Here is a 19359-nt window from a genome sequence, read left to right as displayed (position 1 = left end):
TAGGCACATCTGTTGAAGCCGGTTTTGTGTGTTTTTATGAGGTGCAAATGTATGCTCGCTCCACTGTGTGATTATTGTCTGTCTATGTGTGTGATTTAAATGTTTCACCTCTGAACGAGTGCTTTCATTCGAGAGGTGAAGCTTTGTCTGTTCTTTTCTCAGATGAGTGGTGATGTGTGATGTTTAGGACTGTAGTGTATCTAACCTCAGCACTTTCTTGGTACGGACTATAGATTGTATGTAAAGACGGACGACAAGTCTCCACCTCCTGCCGCTGTACAAAAGTGAAACCAAAACAAAGATATTGCCAAGACGTGAAAGTCAATTATTCGTTCCATTGCAACGGCAGCGCCCAGCAGCAGAGCTACGCTCCCGCCATTTTGGACTGAAAGTGACTACCGGACGCCAGTAAAACGTCCGCCTAAAAAGTGCTGTACAAAAGTAAAAAAAAATATTTCAAGCCATTGTCATATTCTACCAAAATTCTCGTAATATTACAAGTTTTCTTTCTTGTAAAGTTATGACTTTATTCTCGTAATATTACGACTTTTTTTTCTTGAAATAGTTGCCTGTGTTGAACAATAGAATATTATAAATATAATAAACGTTTTCAGTCCAAAATGACGACAGCGACACCAGAGTTTCGTCTCTTTGCTGCCATCTTGAGATTTTGACGTAATTTAGAGCCAGAGTCTGCGCAGTAGTGACCGGGCGGTGGAGCTGCGGTATCGAGATCACCCGCTCGAACCAATCACAAGCTGAGAGAGACTTAAAGCTGCCAATCATGACGTCCCACCCCCTTTTTATAGCATCAAACCAAACTTGTCAGAAAAGTGAACACTTGAACAAACATCACTTCTCAGACTTCAGAGGTTGACCACTGGTCTCCAGTTATGCAATTCTGTTTCATATTTATTCTCGATGTTATCCACCTAAGATCTTCCTTTTGGTCAGTATTTTGGTTGATTTTGTAAAAGGAAGCTTGAAATCTAAAGTAAAGAGGTAAAAATGAGACACCAAAGTACGGTTTACATGGTCTATTACCTTGTTATTCGCAAGTGCCGTCATCATTTCAGGTGTTAATAGTAAAAAAAAATGTCAAGGAAAAACTGGAAAATCCTTCTGCATAAAACTGTGCCGTGGTTTGACTACAAATATGTGTAATGATGAGAAGTGAAGTATGAAATGAGATGATGAGACAGCGAATCTATATTCTGGAAGTGAATGAAAACATGAGACTTATTACAGATATTATTACAAAAGTTACGAGCAACAAAATCAACAAACAGTCGTCAGGCTTCTATAAGATCTCCGTATTGATGCTGTGTTACATCAGATTTATTAGATCCCCCTTTAGGAGCATCATGAGAGGCACGGAGAGAGAGAGAGAGGAGCTGCAGCTGACCACAACAGAAAAACAGGAGTCTGAATCAGGTTTATTGCCAAGTAGGTTATTCACATTCCTCTGTTCTTTAATGTTTCCTCAGATAAGATGCTGCTCCCGGCGAGCGTTCTGATTGGCCTGCTGTGCCTGAGCCATGCGGGCGGTGCGTGGGGTTTCGCCCGTCTGCTGGACGACGTGGAGCTACGCTCGGCGTTCTCCGTCGCGCGCACCAACAGCATGGAAGGCGGGCCCAAGATGACCGTGACCTTCGACGCCGTTTACGTCAACATCGGCGGGGATTTCGACCCCAAGGCCGGCCTGTTCCGCTGTCGCATCACCGGGGCGTACTACTTCTCCTTCACGGTGGGGAAGTTCCCTCACAAGGACCTGTCGGTGATGCTGATGAAGAACAGGAACGAGGTGCAGGCCATCGTGTACGAGGAGAACGCCGGAGAGGAGAGGAAGGTAAGTTTCACACCTCTCTCAATCACCGCTCATCTCTGGTCCACTGGTCCATGAAAAGACCGAAACCATCAGTGAATGTATCCACTAACAAGTATTGTGTGGGTGTATCACAGACGGATTAATCCGCCCCTGAAAATAGTCCCCAATAAATGCACTATTTCCTCCTGTCTGAGTAACGTTTGATAAAAACTACAGTGAGCAGCTGTTTTAGGAAATTACTGACTTTTTTTAAAAATGAAACTATATATTGGTGACCTTTTTTAAAGATTTGCCAGAGACCGGGTAGGGAGGTCACATTTGTTGTAAACAATAAGAAAATACAGAATAATGCCAGAGGTTAAATATCGCTCCAAACGTACACTAAACTTCAGCGAGGAAAAACTGGCATGGCCATTTTCAAAGGGGTTCCTTGACATCTGACCTCCAGATCAGTGAATGAAAATGGGTTCTAATGGGTTCTAATATAATCACATGCAGTTTGGGGCAAGTCAAAGTCAAGTCAGCACACTGACACACTGACAGCTGTTGTTGCCTGTTGGGCTGCAGTTTGCCATGTTATGATTGGAGCATATTGTTTTATGCTAAATGCAGTACCTGTGAGGGTTTCTGGATCAATATCTGTCATTGTGTTGTGTTGTTAGTTGATTTACAATAATAAATATATACATACGTTTGCATAAAGCAGCATATTGGACCACTCCCATGTTGATAAGAGGATTAAATACTTGACAAATCTCCCTTTAAGGTTCATTTTGAACAGATACAAAAATGTGTGAATAATTTAAATATATTCTAAAATCTATTAAATCTGCATAATGAGTACTTTTATTTTGATACTTTAAGTATATTTTCTTGATAATACTTTTGCACTTTTACTTAAGTGTGAATTTAAATGCAGGATTTTTACTAGCTACTTTTACTAAAGTAAAAGATGTGAATATTTCTTCCACCACTGCTGGTTTGTCGTAATTCTGAACTTTAGTCAGCCAGGCTAGCAGTTTCCCTCTGCTTCCAGTCTTTGTGCTAAGCTAAGCTAACTGCTGCCTGGCCCCTGGTTGAGCTTCTCATCTAACCCTTCACAAGAAAACAAATAAATGTATTTCCCAAACTACAGTATTCCTTTAAATTCTGTTTGAGGGTGGATTTGTTCCCTCTGAGGAGGTCTTTTATCGTGTCAAAGCTCTCCAGGTGTCTCAGTGTCTCTTTATCACAGAGGGTGTGTGTTTGGGTGGGAATGAAAGCAGAACAGAGAGGATTACACACCAGATTCCCCCCCGAACGCAGAGCTGCGTGAGGTAGATGATCGGATTATGTTCGGTGTGAATGTAAAACTGGGATGATAAAAAGCCTGTCTTCCGTCCTCAGGTGCAGAGCCAGAGCGTCATGCTGCAGCTGGAGTTCGGCGACACCGTCTGGCTCCGTCTCCATGGCGACCCTCGCTACGCGCTCTACAGCAACACCGGACACTACACCACCTTCAACGGTTACCTCGTCTACCCCGACACCTACGGCTTCCAGACGCACCCCCACCAGCAGCAGCAGCAGCACACGGCCTTGAACTCCCAGCAGCCCCAGCAAGACAACACCGCCCTGCTGAGCAGCAACCAGGCCGCACAGCACACCCCGTCTGCAGCGGTGGAGGAGGAGGAGAAGGAGCTGCAACATAGGGAGGAAGAAGAGGAGGATGATGATGATGACGACGACGAAGAGGACGACCAGAGATCTGCGTTCTCGGTAGGGCGCACCCAGAGCATCGTGGGAGTCGACCAAGTGGGCATGCCGCAGCACCAGCCGGTCAGCTTCGACACGGCGTTCGTCAACATCGGGGATGACTTCAACGTGACGGAGGGGGTGTTCACGTGCCGCGTTCCCGGCGCCTACTACTTCTCCTTCAACGTGGGCAAGCTGCCGCAGAAGACGCTGTCCGTCAAGCTGATGAAGAACCACCTGGAGGTGCAGGCGATGATCTACGACGACAGCCAGGGCGAGAAAGCTCTGCAGAGTCAGAGCTTGATGCTGTCGCTGAAACCGGGCGACACCGTCTGGCTCTACTCCCACCAGCGGGACGGCTTCGGGGCCTACAGCAACCACGCCAAGTACATCACCTTCACGGGCTTCCTGGTTTACCCAGACTTCCCCAACACCACCGCCACCACCAGCCAATCATACGCAGACAAGAAACCCTAGCTGCAGCACACACGAGCTGGGGACTGAACATTGTGGGGGGGATTCATGCGGAAAAGTCTGAGTTTGTGGGTTGTGAGCAGAGTGGAGAATTCTCGCGGATGTCTTTGACGCTTCCTCTTCGTGTGAATTCCTTCACAGGGACCTTGGACTGAGTGCGGAGCTTAATGAAAATCTCTTCAATTTCCAGCTAAATGGCTTCCCAGAATATGACTTCATCACACTCAAATGTGGAACCTTGAATGACAGTAATGTGAACTCTAATTGAATATTTCACTCTATAATGAAAACTCATCATCACCTGCTTCCCCCTCTGTGTCTCAGCCCAACTCTCGTTTTAAAGGGATGGTTTGGTGCTGCGTCTCAAATTGGATAATTTCGTTAGTACGCCTCCATGTAGTACACTGTGTGCACAATACATACTTGTGTAGTGTGTGGATTTCAACAGGGGTAGTGTTGTCTCAAATCTCACACGGCTGTTATGCACTCAATGGCACACGATGGCTTCAATCCGACTACAGTATAGTGGTACTTAGTGAAAGAAAACACATGAATAACTTAAATTTGTATAGTTCGGTGCCACCATTTTCACGAGTTTAATACAGGTTTGGAACCCCCCCTTCCACTACTTAGCAAAGATAGCGACTGTTTTAAGTACAACATCCGGGTATTTAGAGTGCACTGCATTTTGCCATAATTCTCAGTGTGAACGCACTCAAAATAGCAACTGTAAGTACACAAATTGAAACACAGCATGGGGTGTTTTGAAAGAGGTACTTATCCATAGTCAGTGTAGTACCTACGGCAGACAGCAGTAGTAGCAGTAGTACGCTATATTTAGAATATTTTCATCGCTATACCTCGCCGTCAATCATCCTTTTCTGATGGGGAACTGATGCTGTCATCAAAGCCACCAGACTCAAAAAAGTAATTTTCCCTCGCCGAACACAGGAGTTGCTGGTCTACCGCTGCCTCGATCGGTTTGTTTGTGTTATTGTGTGACTTTTGGTGTTTTAATGGGTTAGTTCGGGTAAGACGTTACAAACAGTCCCTTTAAACTGATTTTTTTAGGTGTCTAAAATACGTTTTGCTGCTGCCCCCGTCCACAGCAGTACATTGCGTTGCTCCCGTGCTGGTACTCCTTTCTGTTTCTCCAAACTGGGGGCGCCATCTACTGGATAAGTACCCGATACAACACCACTTGAAAACACCTGAACTATCCCTTTAAATTAGTGCAACCACCACAAGGAGTTAGATATCGTACTTGTGTGTCATTGCGATTTGTGGCAGTTCAAAAAAAGATCCCGAATCCACGGTTAATACACCACGGTCAGATGATTAATAGTTGATGCAAATGTTGGAAGGAAAGTCCAATTGAAGTGAAAACAAAATGTCAATTCAGTCCAATTACCAACTAACTAAATTGTGATTAAATAAATTTGATGCACTTTTATTTAAACTATAATCCCGGCTCATTAAGTGCAGTAGCGGTGGGAGACTTTGGTCATCCTACATGAAGGTGAGGAGGTGATCACAGTTTTCATTTTGAAGTGAAATATTTCTGTATCTGTTATCCTCGTCAGCGACTCGATGTTTCTGCTCGTATGTAAAACAAGTCACGTTCCTTTACTTTATGTCTTTAGAGGCATGTGAAACTGATATGAACAGTGTGTTTTGTGTCAAAATGAGTCTCTCTTTCCTTCGTTCTGGAGTGTTTTATCGCTCTAATACTCTGATACCACAGCGGGAGCGAAGAGGACAACAGGACCAAGCTGACATCGTTTTCTGGGGGTAAAGACTGCGTATCCGTCCCCGTATATATATACACCGCCTGTTTGACCACATGCCACCTCCCTCCGGGCCTGGCGGGGATCTGGACCATAATTTGATTTCTAAATCTAGCAGCAGTTTAATTCGTGTCTTCAGATGGCGACCACTGTGGGGAAAATTGAACAGCTTTTCTCCCGAGCCGCTGTATAATATGCATGTCTGTTTAATTTCACACCGCCGGGGGAGAAAGATGATGCTGTTCAGATTGTGATGAACCTTGACTTTATGAAATCACCTTCTCTGTTGGAGAGGCTCCGTGTGAAGTGATACTTCGCTGTGATTGAACATTAACATTTTTTTTATTACAGTTAACTAGAGGTGAAACTGTACTGCAAGCGGGCTAATTGACTACATCAAAACGTGACTCAGCAAGAGAGAGAGAGCTGCTTAAATGATAATATATTGGACTTTAACTTTAAAGGTTGGTTCACCCGATTTCTGATGCCTCATTTCAATACACTAGAAGTGAAAATAGTTTTGTGTTTGGTGCTCAAACTACATTGAAAGTTACACTAAACAATATTTTTGTGTTAACAATGGACCAAAGTCTCACGACAGCCCAGAATTATTCTGTTTTGGTTCACTCTCACTGTTCTCATCAACTTTCCAACCAAAAAAAACACCCCAACACTCATCAAATCACCAAATAACAGACACAGTTAGCGATTAGCTGGTGAATATAGTGGAGTATTTAGCAGATATTTCCTTTAGGAGTTGGTGGAGACCAAAAACGGAGCAAAAAGGAGATGGAATATTGGACTTAAATTCATCAGGTGAACAGCTACTTACTTAAGAAATCAATATTTTGACACAAAAACGGTCCGCCAGAGTCCGACATCAGAGCTGCGCCCATAGCAACGATCTGCTATACATAGCAACGGTCTGCTATAGAGAAATTACAGAGCACAGAACGCTGTGATTGACCAATCAGAACCGAGTATTCATCACAGCCGTGTAATAAAAATAGAGAAAGTTAAAACAAATAATAGGTATATAAAACTAAAATAAGATGAGAAGTAAAACAGAAACTACAGGAGAGCATTTAAAGACAATTACAAGATAAAGCCCAGGACACGAATTTCACAGAGGCCATGAGGGCCACCGTGCTCCTTCAGTTTGACCTTTTACTCCTCAAAACATTATAAATGCTCTGCATCCACGGTGGCCTTTCAAGTAGGAGAAGAAATGCGTCTCCTGTATTTGAATATAGATAGGAAATAGGAAATAATTATGAAGATGAATGTACTTTTTAACAACTAAAACACAGCCACAAATCTTTAATCCGTATCGTTCATAACTGGACTTTTAACGCTATTAACTTTGTCTGTAGGTTACAGCACAACAAAGATAAGATATTGATTCCCAGATGGGATATTTGGACAGAATACATACAGATAAATAGAGAAAATTCAGACAGTGGTGTGATTAATAATATCACAATATCACAAAAAGATAGTATAAAGCGATACTGTACTGTTGTCTGTAAACAAGAAGTGCATTCAGGCTGACGCACTACAGCAATAAAATTAACATTTACTATGAAATATCTAAAATAAAACCCCATCGAAGTGAACCTGAAGCACACTGAGCAGTCAGAGTAGTGTAAAGCTAAATCTCCTTCCCAGTCACGAGAGTCTTCATCTCACAGCGATCTCTTCGGCGCCGAGGGAAGACGGCCTCGCCTCTCACACCTCCTCTGAAAAACTAATAAGAGACGGCGAGTCTCCGGCTTCTTGCTCTCTACCAGGCGTTTCTTTCCGCCACTCCATTGCTAATCGACAATTTCCTGTCCTGTACCGCTGCTCCGACTTCTAAGAAAGTGACACAGTTTTTGGACAATGAGATGCTAATTTTTATGAAATTATACGGCGAGTGCGTCTCATTTCAGATAATAATATGTTCGGTCACGGTCTGACCCTCGCTGGTTTCTCTGCTCCAGAAAGACCTGACCCAGTTCAGTAAGTCCTGATCAGAACTCGTGGTGTGTGAAGTGACTCATCTGAAGAAGTGTGATGCATGCATGTAACTGAAAAATACAGTGAATTAATAAAAAACTAACTTTCTCATGACTTGCTGAGCAGCTTCACAGGCCCCCCGTCGACGCCTGTTAACTGTGTATTTTTATTATCTGTACAGTAACTGACGATATGTTGGATGTTTCCAGTCTGTGCTTCTTTCTTTCTTTCCGATAATGAAACATGGATCATCGTGTATTACAAACTATGTCGAGCAGACATGAGTCAAAATGTGGTGGAAAAATTTACAAAATTGTGTTTTCTCAAAAACACAAAATCCAAACCGTGATGGAAAAATAACTAAAATAATATTTAAAAAAACTAAAAACATTTTGACTCACGTCTTGTTTTCAGGCTCATGTTGACTCTTTGAAATGTTTTGAGTATTTCTTACATGTAAAACGAATGCTTCAATGAACATGTTTGACAAAATAAAAAAAACAGGAAATGTAAAACCTGAACTCTTATTGCACCCGTGATGTGAACGTAGAACCTGCCAAAATAATAAATAAATAACTCAATAAATAAATAAGTCATTAATTTAGCAAAAATAATATTCAAAATAAATGACACACGTTGAGTGACAGTTCCCTCACTTGCATAATGAGGTAAAAATGCATAAAGAAATATAAAAAGAAATGTGTAAAAAAAAGAATACAGAAATAAATAAGGGGTGAAATGCGAAGGAAAAATCATGCATGAATAAATAAATGTATAAATACAAAAATAACTCAATAAATAACTCAATAAATATTTCAGTAAATGTAGCAAAAATAATATAAGAAATAAATACCACACATTGAGTGACAGTCCCAGGTTGAAACGCATAAAGAAATATGTAAAGAAAAGAATACAGAAATAAATAAGTTTGGTGAAATGTAAAGGGGAAATTGTGCATAAAAAATACATTTAAAAATAAATAAATAAATAAAAAATAAATGCGAAAATAAAATAAATAAATAACAAATTAATGCAAAAGTAAATAAATAATTTAAAAGATAATAAAAATAAATAAATACAAGGGAAAATTAAACAAGAGTAAATAAATAATATATTTACAAAGATAAATATATAATAATAAATAAGCAAATTAAAACAGAAATATCAATATGTCGCATTTTATCAATTATTGGCTACATTTATTTTTAATATTATTTTTGCTACATTTAATGACATATTTATTTATTTATTCATTCATTTGTTAATTTATTTATTTATTTATTTTTGGCAGGTTCCGTCCTCCAAAGCGAGCAGCAGCTTTCAGAGAAATGTAAACTTCATTCTTGATTTTATATCGTGTGCTGCAGCATCATCTGCTGGGTGACTCCAGTATGGGAGGACAGGTCATAATTATTACAATCCAGATTTACACAATCAAAGTTAGTAAAAAAAATCTTGGATTTTAATTAATTTAAAGACTCTGAAAACACATTTCAATCAATCAGCTTCTTACTGTGACAACGGACTCTTCTTACATGAAGGGACAACTGTTTTGTTTATTAATGTTCATGAGATGTTCAACAATCACATAAAGGTGTAATGTTCAGGTATCCACATACTTTTGAACATGAATGGTTTTGCAGTCTTGAAAAAACACACAGCAACTTAAAATCTCTTTTGAAGGTTGTTTTATTAGTATTTTTATTTACATAAATATTTCAAGTGTGTTTGTTCAGAGTGCTGGGAGTCCCAGAATAACACTAACAGACAGAGGGACATCATTTCTTCTCAGGTGCGGCGTCGCCAGCCTCCAGTTTGGGCGCGGCCTCTTTGGGCTCTCGGTAGGCGGGGAACACCTCCCACGGCGAGTTCAGGTCAAACTTCCTGAACTCCTGCGACAGCTCCACGGGCTCCGCCACCACACGCTTCAGCTCATCGTCGTAGCGCACCTGCAGAGAGAAAACATGCTTCAGTTGGCAAGTTGTTGTAAGCCCTGCAGGGGAGCAAAACAAGTTGTGTTTTGACGATATTGACTAATGAGCTTTACAAGAGCGTGGCTCAGCACATAACTGACTAAAGACTAAAGTCAACAACCTTTGGGCCAATCATCAAGAAATATGTCCACATAAGTACCTGAAACATACCCTGAAAGTTTTACTCAAATCGACCACTAGGGGGCGCTACAAACGCAACAGATTTGGACATAAATGAATGAGCGTCTGTCCGATCGTCATAAAACCTGTTGGTTATATTTAATGCAAGGCTGTCAATCAATTTAAATATTTAATCACATTTTTTATCTGTTCAAAATGTACCTTTATGAGAGATTTGCGTTATTTAATCTGCTTCGTGACCAGCTAGTACGAAATGGTTGGTACCAATGGTTTCATTAGGGTTTCTAGTTTCATATTTTGACAGCCCTAATTTAAAGTAATTTCAGTGTTTTTAAGGTCATGGTTGATACATTCAAAGACTAAAAACTGTCAAGTCTTGGTGGAAACTATAAAAACAAAACTACATGAGAAGCCTTTGTTGTCGCGACATCCTGATCATAATGATGAATATTTAAAAACAGGAATGTGAAGTTTTCATCCTCAGACAGAGAGAAGTAAATAAGATGAATTTGGGTTCTGTGCTGAAATTAATAATTCATTCTTTCAAGGAAATCTGTTCAGTTTCAGAAAATATTTAGGCCATAAATTATTCCTTCTCAGCACAAACTATCAACCCTGGATTCATTATCATGAGCTCAATAAACAAATAAAAATCACAGGATCCAGCAGAGTTTGAGATTAGAAGCGTCCATCCTGTCTACAAACATTTTTATAAATGAATCCCACATTGATGAAGCTGAATAAAGTTGACTGAGTCGTCGTGTTTCTGGCAGAACTCACCTCTACGTATCCAGAGAGAGGGAAGTCCTTCCTGAAGGGGTGACCCTCGAAGCCGTAGTCCGTCAGAATACGCCTCAGGTCTGGGTGGTTGGCAAAGAACACGCCAAACATGTCCCACACCTGCATAAACACACACACAAACAAACACACACACACACACACACACACACACACACACACACACACACACACACACACACACACACACACACACACACACACACACACACACACACACACACACACACACACACACACACACACACACACACACACACACACACACACACACACACACACACACACACACACACACACACACACACACACACACACACACACACACACACACACACACACACACACACACACACACACACACACACACACACACACACACACACACACACACACACACACACACACACTTTTACTCTCAGTTTGTCTGAAAGTCAGAGGAATTAAATAAACACTGTAATGATGATGATGCTCCTGATTGGGCATCCAGGTTGGGACTCACCTCCCTCTCGTACCAGTTGGCGACGTTGTGGACCGGGACCGCAGAGTCCACCGGCGTTAACTCATCTGTGTACGTCTTAACGCGGAGACGGGAGTTGTAGCGCAGCGACAGCAGGTTGTACACGATCTGTAAACACACACACAAATATTATCACTATGAAAACATTCACAAAGCTTGTTTATGCATCTCAGATTACCAGGACGGCACCGGAATAAATATAAAACATTTAGTTTTAGAGGAGAATCTGAGTGAATAAAGACAAGTAATGCTTTCCTGTCAAAGTGTTGCTGTGGGTGCAACGTACACTACCACAACAGCTTGATTGTGACCAGTCAGGTGGCTGAGAGGACGACTCTATATTTTTGAATGGTCTTTCATGCTTGTAGGTTGTAGAAAGTTCTCTTTACTAATATTTTAGTTTTGTATATTGAGAACAAAACGCTGTACGTCATTTCGTAAAAGAAACTGGAAGCTTAGCATCAAAAAATGTGTGCAGATTTAAACTGGAAATTACAGATTTACCTCCAAACTCACACCTCCAACACAAATTTTGATGGTTTAATGACTTAAAAATTCCACCATACAATATCCATTATGTTTTTCTACTAATTTAAGTGCTCATATGTTTGGCAAAAAAATATTTGCGCTTTATTTCACAGGTAGAAATGTGGAAAAAAGAAGAAATAAGGAGTAAAAACACTAAAGGTAATAGGGCAGTCTTAAGGCCTTTACACACCGGGGCGTTTTGTTTGTGTGATTAATTTGCAACAAGGTTGATTTTCTGAGCTTTCATATCGCGAATAAAAGCATCAACCAATCACGTTGTGTGTAACCGGTTGAGTTGCACTTATAGTTATTAAACAACAACACAGAGGCTCCGTAGTTCGAACCAAGGTGTCAAACTTTATTACTCCTGTCAACCTTGACAAAGGCAGACCTGATCCACTCCTTCCGCTCCTACCTTTCACAATAAAAGCCCTAGACATATAATATTCGCAGGAGAGTATTTAGCATTTTTGTTTATTCGCCACGCCCCCGGTGTATAAAGGCCATTATTGGTATATATGTCCCCATTATGACATGTGTCTAAGCATGTGTGTGTGTGTGTGTGTGTGTGTGTGTGTGTGTGTGTGTGTGTGTGTGTGTGAGACAGCTACCTCAAAGCGGTTCTGGCGTGATGGGATGTCGACAGCCGTCAGGTCGATCATGCTCCTGAACTGAGCGTTGGTGTGGTCCCTCAGGAAGGTCAGCACGGGGATCACTCCGTCAGGATGGATCATAAACTCCAGCTCATTATAACACGTCACCTACACACACACACACACATCAAGCCATCTGCATGTTTCTGAAACCTAAATATAGTCATTTTAACTGTTACCAGGGGATGTATATAAGACTGGTTTAAAAAGCTATACAGAAAAACTAAACGGACGAACTGTTTCTGATTTCAGAAGTAGAGGTCTCAGGCCTGTTTTTGAAGACTGCACTCATATGTTCCTTCTGATTTAAGGCCAATTCATACTTTCTGCGTCCAAGGGTTCACGAGGGTCCGCTTTGGTCTGTGTGACGTAAACGTCTTCATTCCCGTTGACGTCAACATGTTGAGTGCAGCCAAAATTTGTGACTGTGCAGACTGTAAGCATAGCAAGCACACCGACAATGCACGGTCCAGTTTCTGTCCACACTCCAGTCCTGTTGGTGGAGTATGCACCCCTAGGTTTAGTTTCTCCAAAAATTCTCGCAAGACTTGCTGCCCAACGAATTATCCTAACCTTAACTATTCAAGATCAATTCCTAACCTCAACCATCTCACAAAAGTTTCCCCAGCTTGCGGGTTACCTTCTAGACACAACCAACAAAGTGGGCGCTTGTTTTGAAGAGAGGTTGTTAGAGGTTATCTGCCGCTACCCACATTTATATAATTTGTCTTTAAACTAATACAAAGACAGTCAAATGACATTGAACTCCTGGCAAACAACGTTATGGTGCATTACCGTCACCAACTGGAATGGAGTGTGGATCAGGAAATGAGCATTCTAGGAACGCCAGAATGACGCAGACCCTCAATTGTAGTATGAATGGAACCGCGTGTGCATCCATGGATCAAGGCTTTATGCGTCACAACAACCCTCATCTGCAGGATTCTCTACTGCACCTGTAGTTACCTGTACTAAGTCAGCCTGTAAACTGCCTGTTTTCATGCTATTTCCCCCCAACTATTTACACTCAAAATCAAAAACTATTATAGTATCGTCTTGATTTATTCAAATATTAGACTACTACTCACTGCTTCAATGACCAAAAGACCTTAAATGTGCAATCTGTGTTGAAGCATTAAAGTGGTAATAAGTAACAGGACGATGAGCTCTGACACTCTGACGTGAACTGACCTGGACCTGCTGGATGTATTTGGGCATCATCTCAGCCACAAACTCCCCAAACGCTGCCAGCTGGCTGTGAGTGACGGCATCCTTGGGCCTGACCATGGCTGCATGAAGGACAGATGAAAGAAGATGAGTTTAACAGAAAATGGGAAAAATGGATTAGGTATATAAAAAAAGACATAAGCACTGTATAATTGTATTGACAATACTGAAAGTTATTGGGAAACGTTTTAATCAGAAAATAACCCTGTATAGTGCATCACCAATTGTAAACTGAACCCCTTGCTGCACTGTTGCAAGTTTCGTTGTTATACTTGTGTTTTATTTGTGTATGCATAAAAGCAATAAAAACTAAAGTGACAACAAAAAAAAGCTATTCGTGTTTAAAAGATCAGAGTACTTCTTCCACCACTGACTCCTGCAGCATCAGTCAGTCAGTCAGTCAGTCAGTCAGATAGATAGATAGATAGATAGATAGATAGATAGATAGATAGATAGATAGATAGATAGATAGATAGATAGATAGATAGATAGATAGATAGATAGATAGATAGATGGATAGATAGATGGATGGATAGATAGTGTTGACTCACGGCTGGTCTCGGTGGTGGAGCTCTGCAGTCTGCTCTGCTGCTGCTGGAGGAGACATGAACTCCTGGCAACTGGAAAGCAGCAACAACAACAACAACAACAACAACAGGGAATGAGTCAAAAACAAGATAGAAACATGATAAACACCCTAAAGATGACTGAATCTACAGAGATACAGAGGAGCTGGAACAATGTGAGCAACACCACAACAATAAGAAGCTAAAACACACTTATAACACTTGAATACGACTGTTAATGTTGCCTAAATAAGCTAATATATCACATAAACAACAGTAACTCTTCATCCTGTGTTATTGAATAACGTTAGCATTAGCATGAGCTAGCTGGAAGGTCAAAGCTGACACATTAAGACGGTTATATATAACACACTGTTCTTCTCAGTAACAAGTAAAGACACACATAGCTACATTAATCACTGCAGCAGACTCTGTGTGTTATATTAATACTAGTTTGTAGTGAACTTACAGTTAAAACTCCTCCCGAGTCCTCCACGGACGAACCGCACCAACGACGCAGCCATGTTGGTTCTACAGTTTCTTCTTCTTCTTCGGTCAGAGAGACGCGACGGTCACAGTCAGCGGGCTGTCGCCTCCTGACGGCCGGAGGAGGAGAAGACGAAGAAGAGAGGCGAAACTCCGGGGGGCTTTTGACAACAGCCGCTGCCGCCATTTTGGACTGAAATTACTTGTTCTATTTATAATATTTTATTGTTCAACACAGCCCATTTGGGTAGAATATGACAATAGAATAAAAAATAATTTAGTTTTTAAATAAATACACACATTTAAAAATAAATATAGAATAAATAAAAAATGAATGCAAAAATAGATAAATAACTTAAAAACAAATGTAAAAATAAATACATGAATAAAAGAAGATTAAACAGAAGAGTAAATAAATAAATAAGGGAATTAATAAAAAGATAAGAAAATAAGGAAGCAAATTAAAACAGATACCAATTTATGTCAAATTTGATCAATTAATTAATGGCCACATTTATTTTTAATATTATTTTAGCTGCATTTAATAACATTTAATTATTTATCAAGTAATTTATTTATTTATTCATATATTTTTAATTTTGGGTTGGGTAAAATTCTTGTAATATTTCAAACTTTTAGGAAGGGACTGTCTAATATTTGACTAAAGCTAATCGTCATCAATATCTGGCTCCAGGTGTGTAATATTATTTTTGCAACATTTAATGACATATTTATTTATTGAGTAATTTATTTATTTATTCTTTTATTTTCGTCCTCCATAGATTGTAGCCTCCCAAAGAAACCCAAAACAATAACACATCAGATAAATGTAGTCGAGTAAATAATGCAACATTCCAATTTGAAATATGGACAAATAGTATGAGGTTTCCCTAAATATACACTGGCTATACTCACGGATAATTTCAAGGTACTGGTACTTCAGTCAGTCTAGCTAAAATGGTGCACCTTCTTGTGAATGTGAAATCATGTGAAACAGCAGTGTCTCTGTCAGTAGATTACTATGTTTTAATATGATTTCATCACATTACTAGAACAGCTTTCATGCACATACACACATATATTTATCAGTAATACCTAGATGCTGAAAATAAAGCAGCATAGACTGTTTTCATATCACACATATTTAATTTAAAAGTCATGAGGCACCATAGGAACAAATGATAAACTGAAATAAAGTGTTTTTCAGTAAACAGTTACAGCTGAATTATGCACTAAAATGTCCTCTTCTTATTGCAACAACCACACAACAACTTGATTAAAAGGTGGAGGATGTAGGATTTGGCGGCAGATTGCAACCAACTGAAACTTCTCCCGTGTGCCAAGCTTGTAGGAGCACGACAGTGGCCGACGCAAAAACGTGAATGTCCCTCTCTAGAGTCAGTGTTTGGTTTGTCCGTTCTGGGCTACTGTAGAAACATGGCGGCCGGCTCATGGAAGAGGACCCGCTCCCTATGTAGATACAAACAGCTCATTCTAAGGTAACAAAAACACGACTCTTATTTTCAGGGTTATTCTACACTAAAGAAAACATACTTATTAATATTATATTCCCTTTCTGACAATAGATCCCCCCCAAATGTTTCACACTGTTCCTTTAAGTGAAGTGTTTTTATTACAGTCATAAACAAACAGTATTGTATTGTTGGCTTGTTTTAGGAATCTGACTGTATTTTTGGCTGAAACAGGATGACGGGTTACAGAAACCCAAACAAGGGACTGTTCAGATATTGGAATTTTTTTTGTTTTTACATTTCTTTTACATGTTTCAGCCACAAGCAAGAAACCAGGTAGTCAGGGAGTTCAAGGTTTTATGTGATAAGGGTTATAAAAAAATCCATGAGAATATAAAGCTTTTTTTAAACCATTTCCCAGTAAAAACTCTGAGTCCAGTCTTCCATCAGCCATAGGGACACCGTGAGGTCGGACCCGCCGTCCTGCTCTCTCAGCTGGACTGTCCACACACCTGCCGGTGGTATTTCCTCAGCATCTCCAGCTGAGCGGAGCGCACCAGGATGTGAGGCCGAATAGACGCCAGCTTCTGACAGGCTTCCTCTGGAGTCACGCAGTGTAACTGTGAGCAGAAAAACACAATGTCAAAATCAACACGGTTGCTCCTCAGTGACTGACTGAGAGACGGAGGACAAAAGTCCTCATTCTGTGTAAAAATGCACTGGGACGTTCAGCTGAAGTAAATATGAGGCTTCAGCAGTCTGAGTTCGTTAAATCAAATGAGGATCTTCCAACTTTTCTTCCAACCCTCCACTGTGGATTTTGCCCCCCCCTACAGTTACGTACTGACCCGAATGAGATACGCAGCCACCACTGTGGCGCTTCGGCAGCGTCCGGCCTTGCAGTGGACGTACACGCTGTTTCCCTTCTCTCGGTGCTGTAGGGCGAAGTCCACCCCTCGATGCAGGTTCTCCAGGGTCGGGACGCCGGTGATGTCAACCGTGCTCAACCTCAGCTGCTCCACTCCTACAGCCCGCCACTCCTGCCGCCACCATCAAACACAACAAATCAAACCAGTCAGTCATAAATCACTGGGACTTCTGAGTGGAAACACAAGTGAAGTGAACTCACCTCAGATGAGTTGCAGAAATATTTGGTCTCATATTCCTCATTCAAGGTGATAACGCCTCGAACATTTTCTGTTTCTACCAGCTGCAACACAACAACAACAACCATCAGTTTAAATACAAACTCAAATACAATATAAAGTAACCTGTTAATCATTCCGTATTTATCCCAGCACTCTTTGCACTCTGCATCGTTGCACTTTTCTAGTCAGTTTGTTTGTTGTCCTTGTTAGGTCTACTTCATACAGAGCAATGAAATACCAAAGTCAAATTCCTTGTATGCTTGGCCAACAAAGCTGATTCTGATACATACAAATTAAGGTTGCAACTGACGATTAGTTTCATCAATTAATAATTCAAACTTTATTTCAGACACACAGGAGGGTCCATAGCAATAAAAGAAAAGGAAAACAAAAACTTACAAGACAAGACCACAGCAATTCATCATTCAATTCATATTGTGGCTATCTTGCCAGTATTATAAGCTGATTAATTTCTTTATTAATCATTTTGTCAAAGAAAATGGCAGAAAATAGTGTAAAATGTATTAAAATTGTTTGCTTTGCTCAGCATCAAATCAGCTTCCCAAATGACTAAAAAGATTACTTGATATTTAACATAGTTTTTTTTTTTTTTTTTAGATGAATTACCTACTCGTTGCTGCTCCAAATATCTCTTATGGCATCACTGTGATCTACTATCTCATATTACCGTGTAATATCTCGTTATTGTGACTTTTAAATCATTCCTAACTTTTTTTTACTTGGTCAAAATGAGTGATTATCTGATGGTTCTTCACATCAGCATTAAAGGTCCCATATCGTGCTCATTTTCAGGTTCATACTTGTATTTTATGTTTCTACTAGAACATGTTTTCATGCTGTAATGTTAAATAAAAAACTTTATTTTCCTCATACTGTCTGCCTGAATCATCCTATATTCACTCTCTGTCTGAAACGCTCCGTTTTAGTGCATTTCAATGCAACAGAATTGCGTTGCTATGCAACAGCTTGGATCCATGTTTACTTCCTGTCAGCTGATGTTATTTACATACACTGCTACAGGAAATAAACTGTGACATTTTTAGTATGTTTAAGTGAAATGGTCTAAATATTGTTTATTTGTGACATCACAAATGGACAGAAATCCAAACGGCTTGTTTCAAAAGCTCAGTTTCTGAATACGGGCTGTGTGTATTTCTCCGTATATTGAGCGTTTTGATACTTTCACAGTATTTATTTAGCACTTAAACCTGCTTTATAATATAAAAGATGTGAAAATCTCACTTTTTACAATATGGGACCTTTAATGCAGCAGTAATATGAATCCAGAAACATCATCAATAATAATAAAACACTGACAGGGAACACTTTACTGTACAATAACTACTTTTACTTTTTTTTAAACTTGAAGTACATTTAGCTGATACATACTTCTACTTCAGTAAGCTTTTAAATGCAGTACTTTTACTTGTAATGGAGTACATTCACAGAGTGGTATTAGTACTTTTACTGCAGTAAAGGATGTGAATACTTCCTCCACCAGCTGATAAACAGACAGATAGCCCAGTACAGGCTGACCTCTGACCCCTGACCTCTGACCTGTTTGGTGATGGACCTGAAGGGCAGCGCTCCGAGGATCACCGTCTGGTCGACTCGGTCAAACCAGCGTCTGTTCGTCATCTTCTCCATGACGACATTATAGACTAACGTCGGGTAGAACAGCAGCCGAGCTAAAGCTCCCGACATCACGACACTAATGTTTAATACACTATATACAAAGTGAGCTGGTAAAGAGAGACAGCTCTTCATTAACATACACAGCTCTGAGTCTGATAACCTGTCCACCTGGCAGCGTGTCTTCCTCTTCTTCTTCTACGGCAGGATAACAACAGGACTTCCGGAGGGAATCCTTCACAATAAAATCCTGTGACCTCCACAAAATCTAAAGCCACAAACAATGTAATAAAAAAACACAACCACCGATTCTTTGTGATAGTTTAATGGTCAATCAGTTTGTTGCAAGCTGTATTTAATTATTTTATTTTATTAC

General features: G+C 40.3%; 3 protein-coding genes across 3 annotated transcripts in view; 1 reads left to right on the top strand and 2 right to left on the bottom strand.

Moving 5' to 3' along the window:
• c1qtnf4 (C1q and TNF related 4) overlaps positions 1-5371 on the top strand; it is a 38741-nt gene extending 33370 nt beyond the window's left edge. Inside the window, exons 2-3 of the mRNA XM_074659272.1 lie at positions 1488-1849; positions 3215-5371. Coding sequence (XP_074515373.1) covers positions 1493-1849; positions 3215-4036 — 1179 coding nt within the window. The 5' untranslated portion in view covers positions 1488-1492 and the 3' untranslated portion in view covers positions 4037-5371. The remainder of the gene's footprint in view (positions 1-1487; positions 1850-3214) is intronic.
• A 4118-nt stretch (positions 5372-9489) lies between these two features.
• Positions 9490-14850, bottom strand: ndufs3 (NADH:ubiquinone oxidoreductase core subunit S3). The gene is made up of 7 exons (XM_074659248.1): positions 14694-14850; positions 14210-14278; positions 13623-13720; positions 12390-12539; positions 11233-11358; positions 10713-10832; positions 9490-9767 (listed from the first exon to the last, which is right to left on the bottom strand). The coding sequence occupies exons 1-7, from the start codon at positions 14746-14748 to the stop codon at positions 9597-9599; spliced, it is 789 nt and encodes a 262-aa protein (XP_074515349.1). The 5' UTR covers positions 14749-14850; the 3' UTR covers positions 9490-9596.
• Positions 14851-15836: 986 nt separating this feature from the next.
• ptpmt1 (protein tyrosine phosphatase mitochondrial 1) lies at positions 15837-19190 on the bottom strand. The gene is made up of 4 exons (XM_074659235.1): positions 18909-19190; positions 17312-17392; positions 17031-17222; positions 15837-16802 (listed from the first exon to the last, which is right to left on the bottom strand). The coding sequence occupies exons 1-4, from the start codon at positions 19122-19124 to the stop codon at positions 16674-16676; spliced, it is 618 nt and encodes a 205-aa protein (XP_074515336.1). The 5' UTR covers positions 19125-19190; the 3' UTR covers positions 15837-16673.
• Between the last annotated feature and the right edge of the window lie 169 nt (positions 19191-19359).

Source organism: Sebastes fasciatus, chromosome 2, assembly GCF_043250625.1.
Source record: "Sebastes fasciatus isolate fSebFas1 chromosome 2, fSebFas1.pri, whole genome shotgun sequence".
NCBI classification, from domain to species: Eukaryota; Metazoa; Chordata; class Actinopteri; order Perciformes; family Sebastidae; genus Sebastes; species Sebastes fasciatus.
Note: the sequence above shows the minus strand (reverse complement) of the source record. Positions and strands in the feature narration are given on the sequence as shown.

Excerpts from the sequence above, each read along its gene's own strand:
- ptpmt1 (XM_074659235.1), bottom strand. The coding sequence starts at position 19,124 with ATGTTAATGAAGAGCTGTCTCTCTTTACCAGCTCACTTTGTATATAGT. Across the intron at positions 17,393-18,908 it reads TCAGGTCCATCACCAAACAG|CTGGTAGAAACAGAAAATGT; the intron begins GTCAGAGGTCAG and ends GTTGTGTTGCAG. Across the intron at positions 16,803-17,030 it reads TGGCTGCGTATCTCATTCGG|TTACACTGCGTGACTCCAGA; the intron begins GTCAGTACGTAA and ends TTCTGCTCACAG.
- ndufs3 (XM_074659248.1), bottom strand. The coding sequence starts at position 14,748 with ATGGCTGCGTCGTTGGTGCGGTTCGTCCGTGGAGGACTCGGGAGGAGT. Across the intron at positions 13,721-14,209 it reads CTCCACCACCGAGACCAGCC|CCATGGTCAGGCCCAAGGAT; the intron begins GTGAGTCAACAC and ends TCCTTCATGCAG. Across the intron at positions 10,833-11,232 it reads CCAACTGGTACGAGAGGGAG|GTGTGGGACATGTTTGGCGT; the intron begins GTGAGTCCCAAC and ends GTGTTTATGCAG.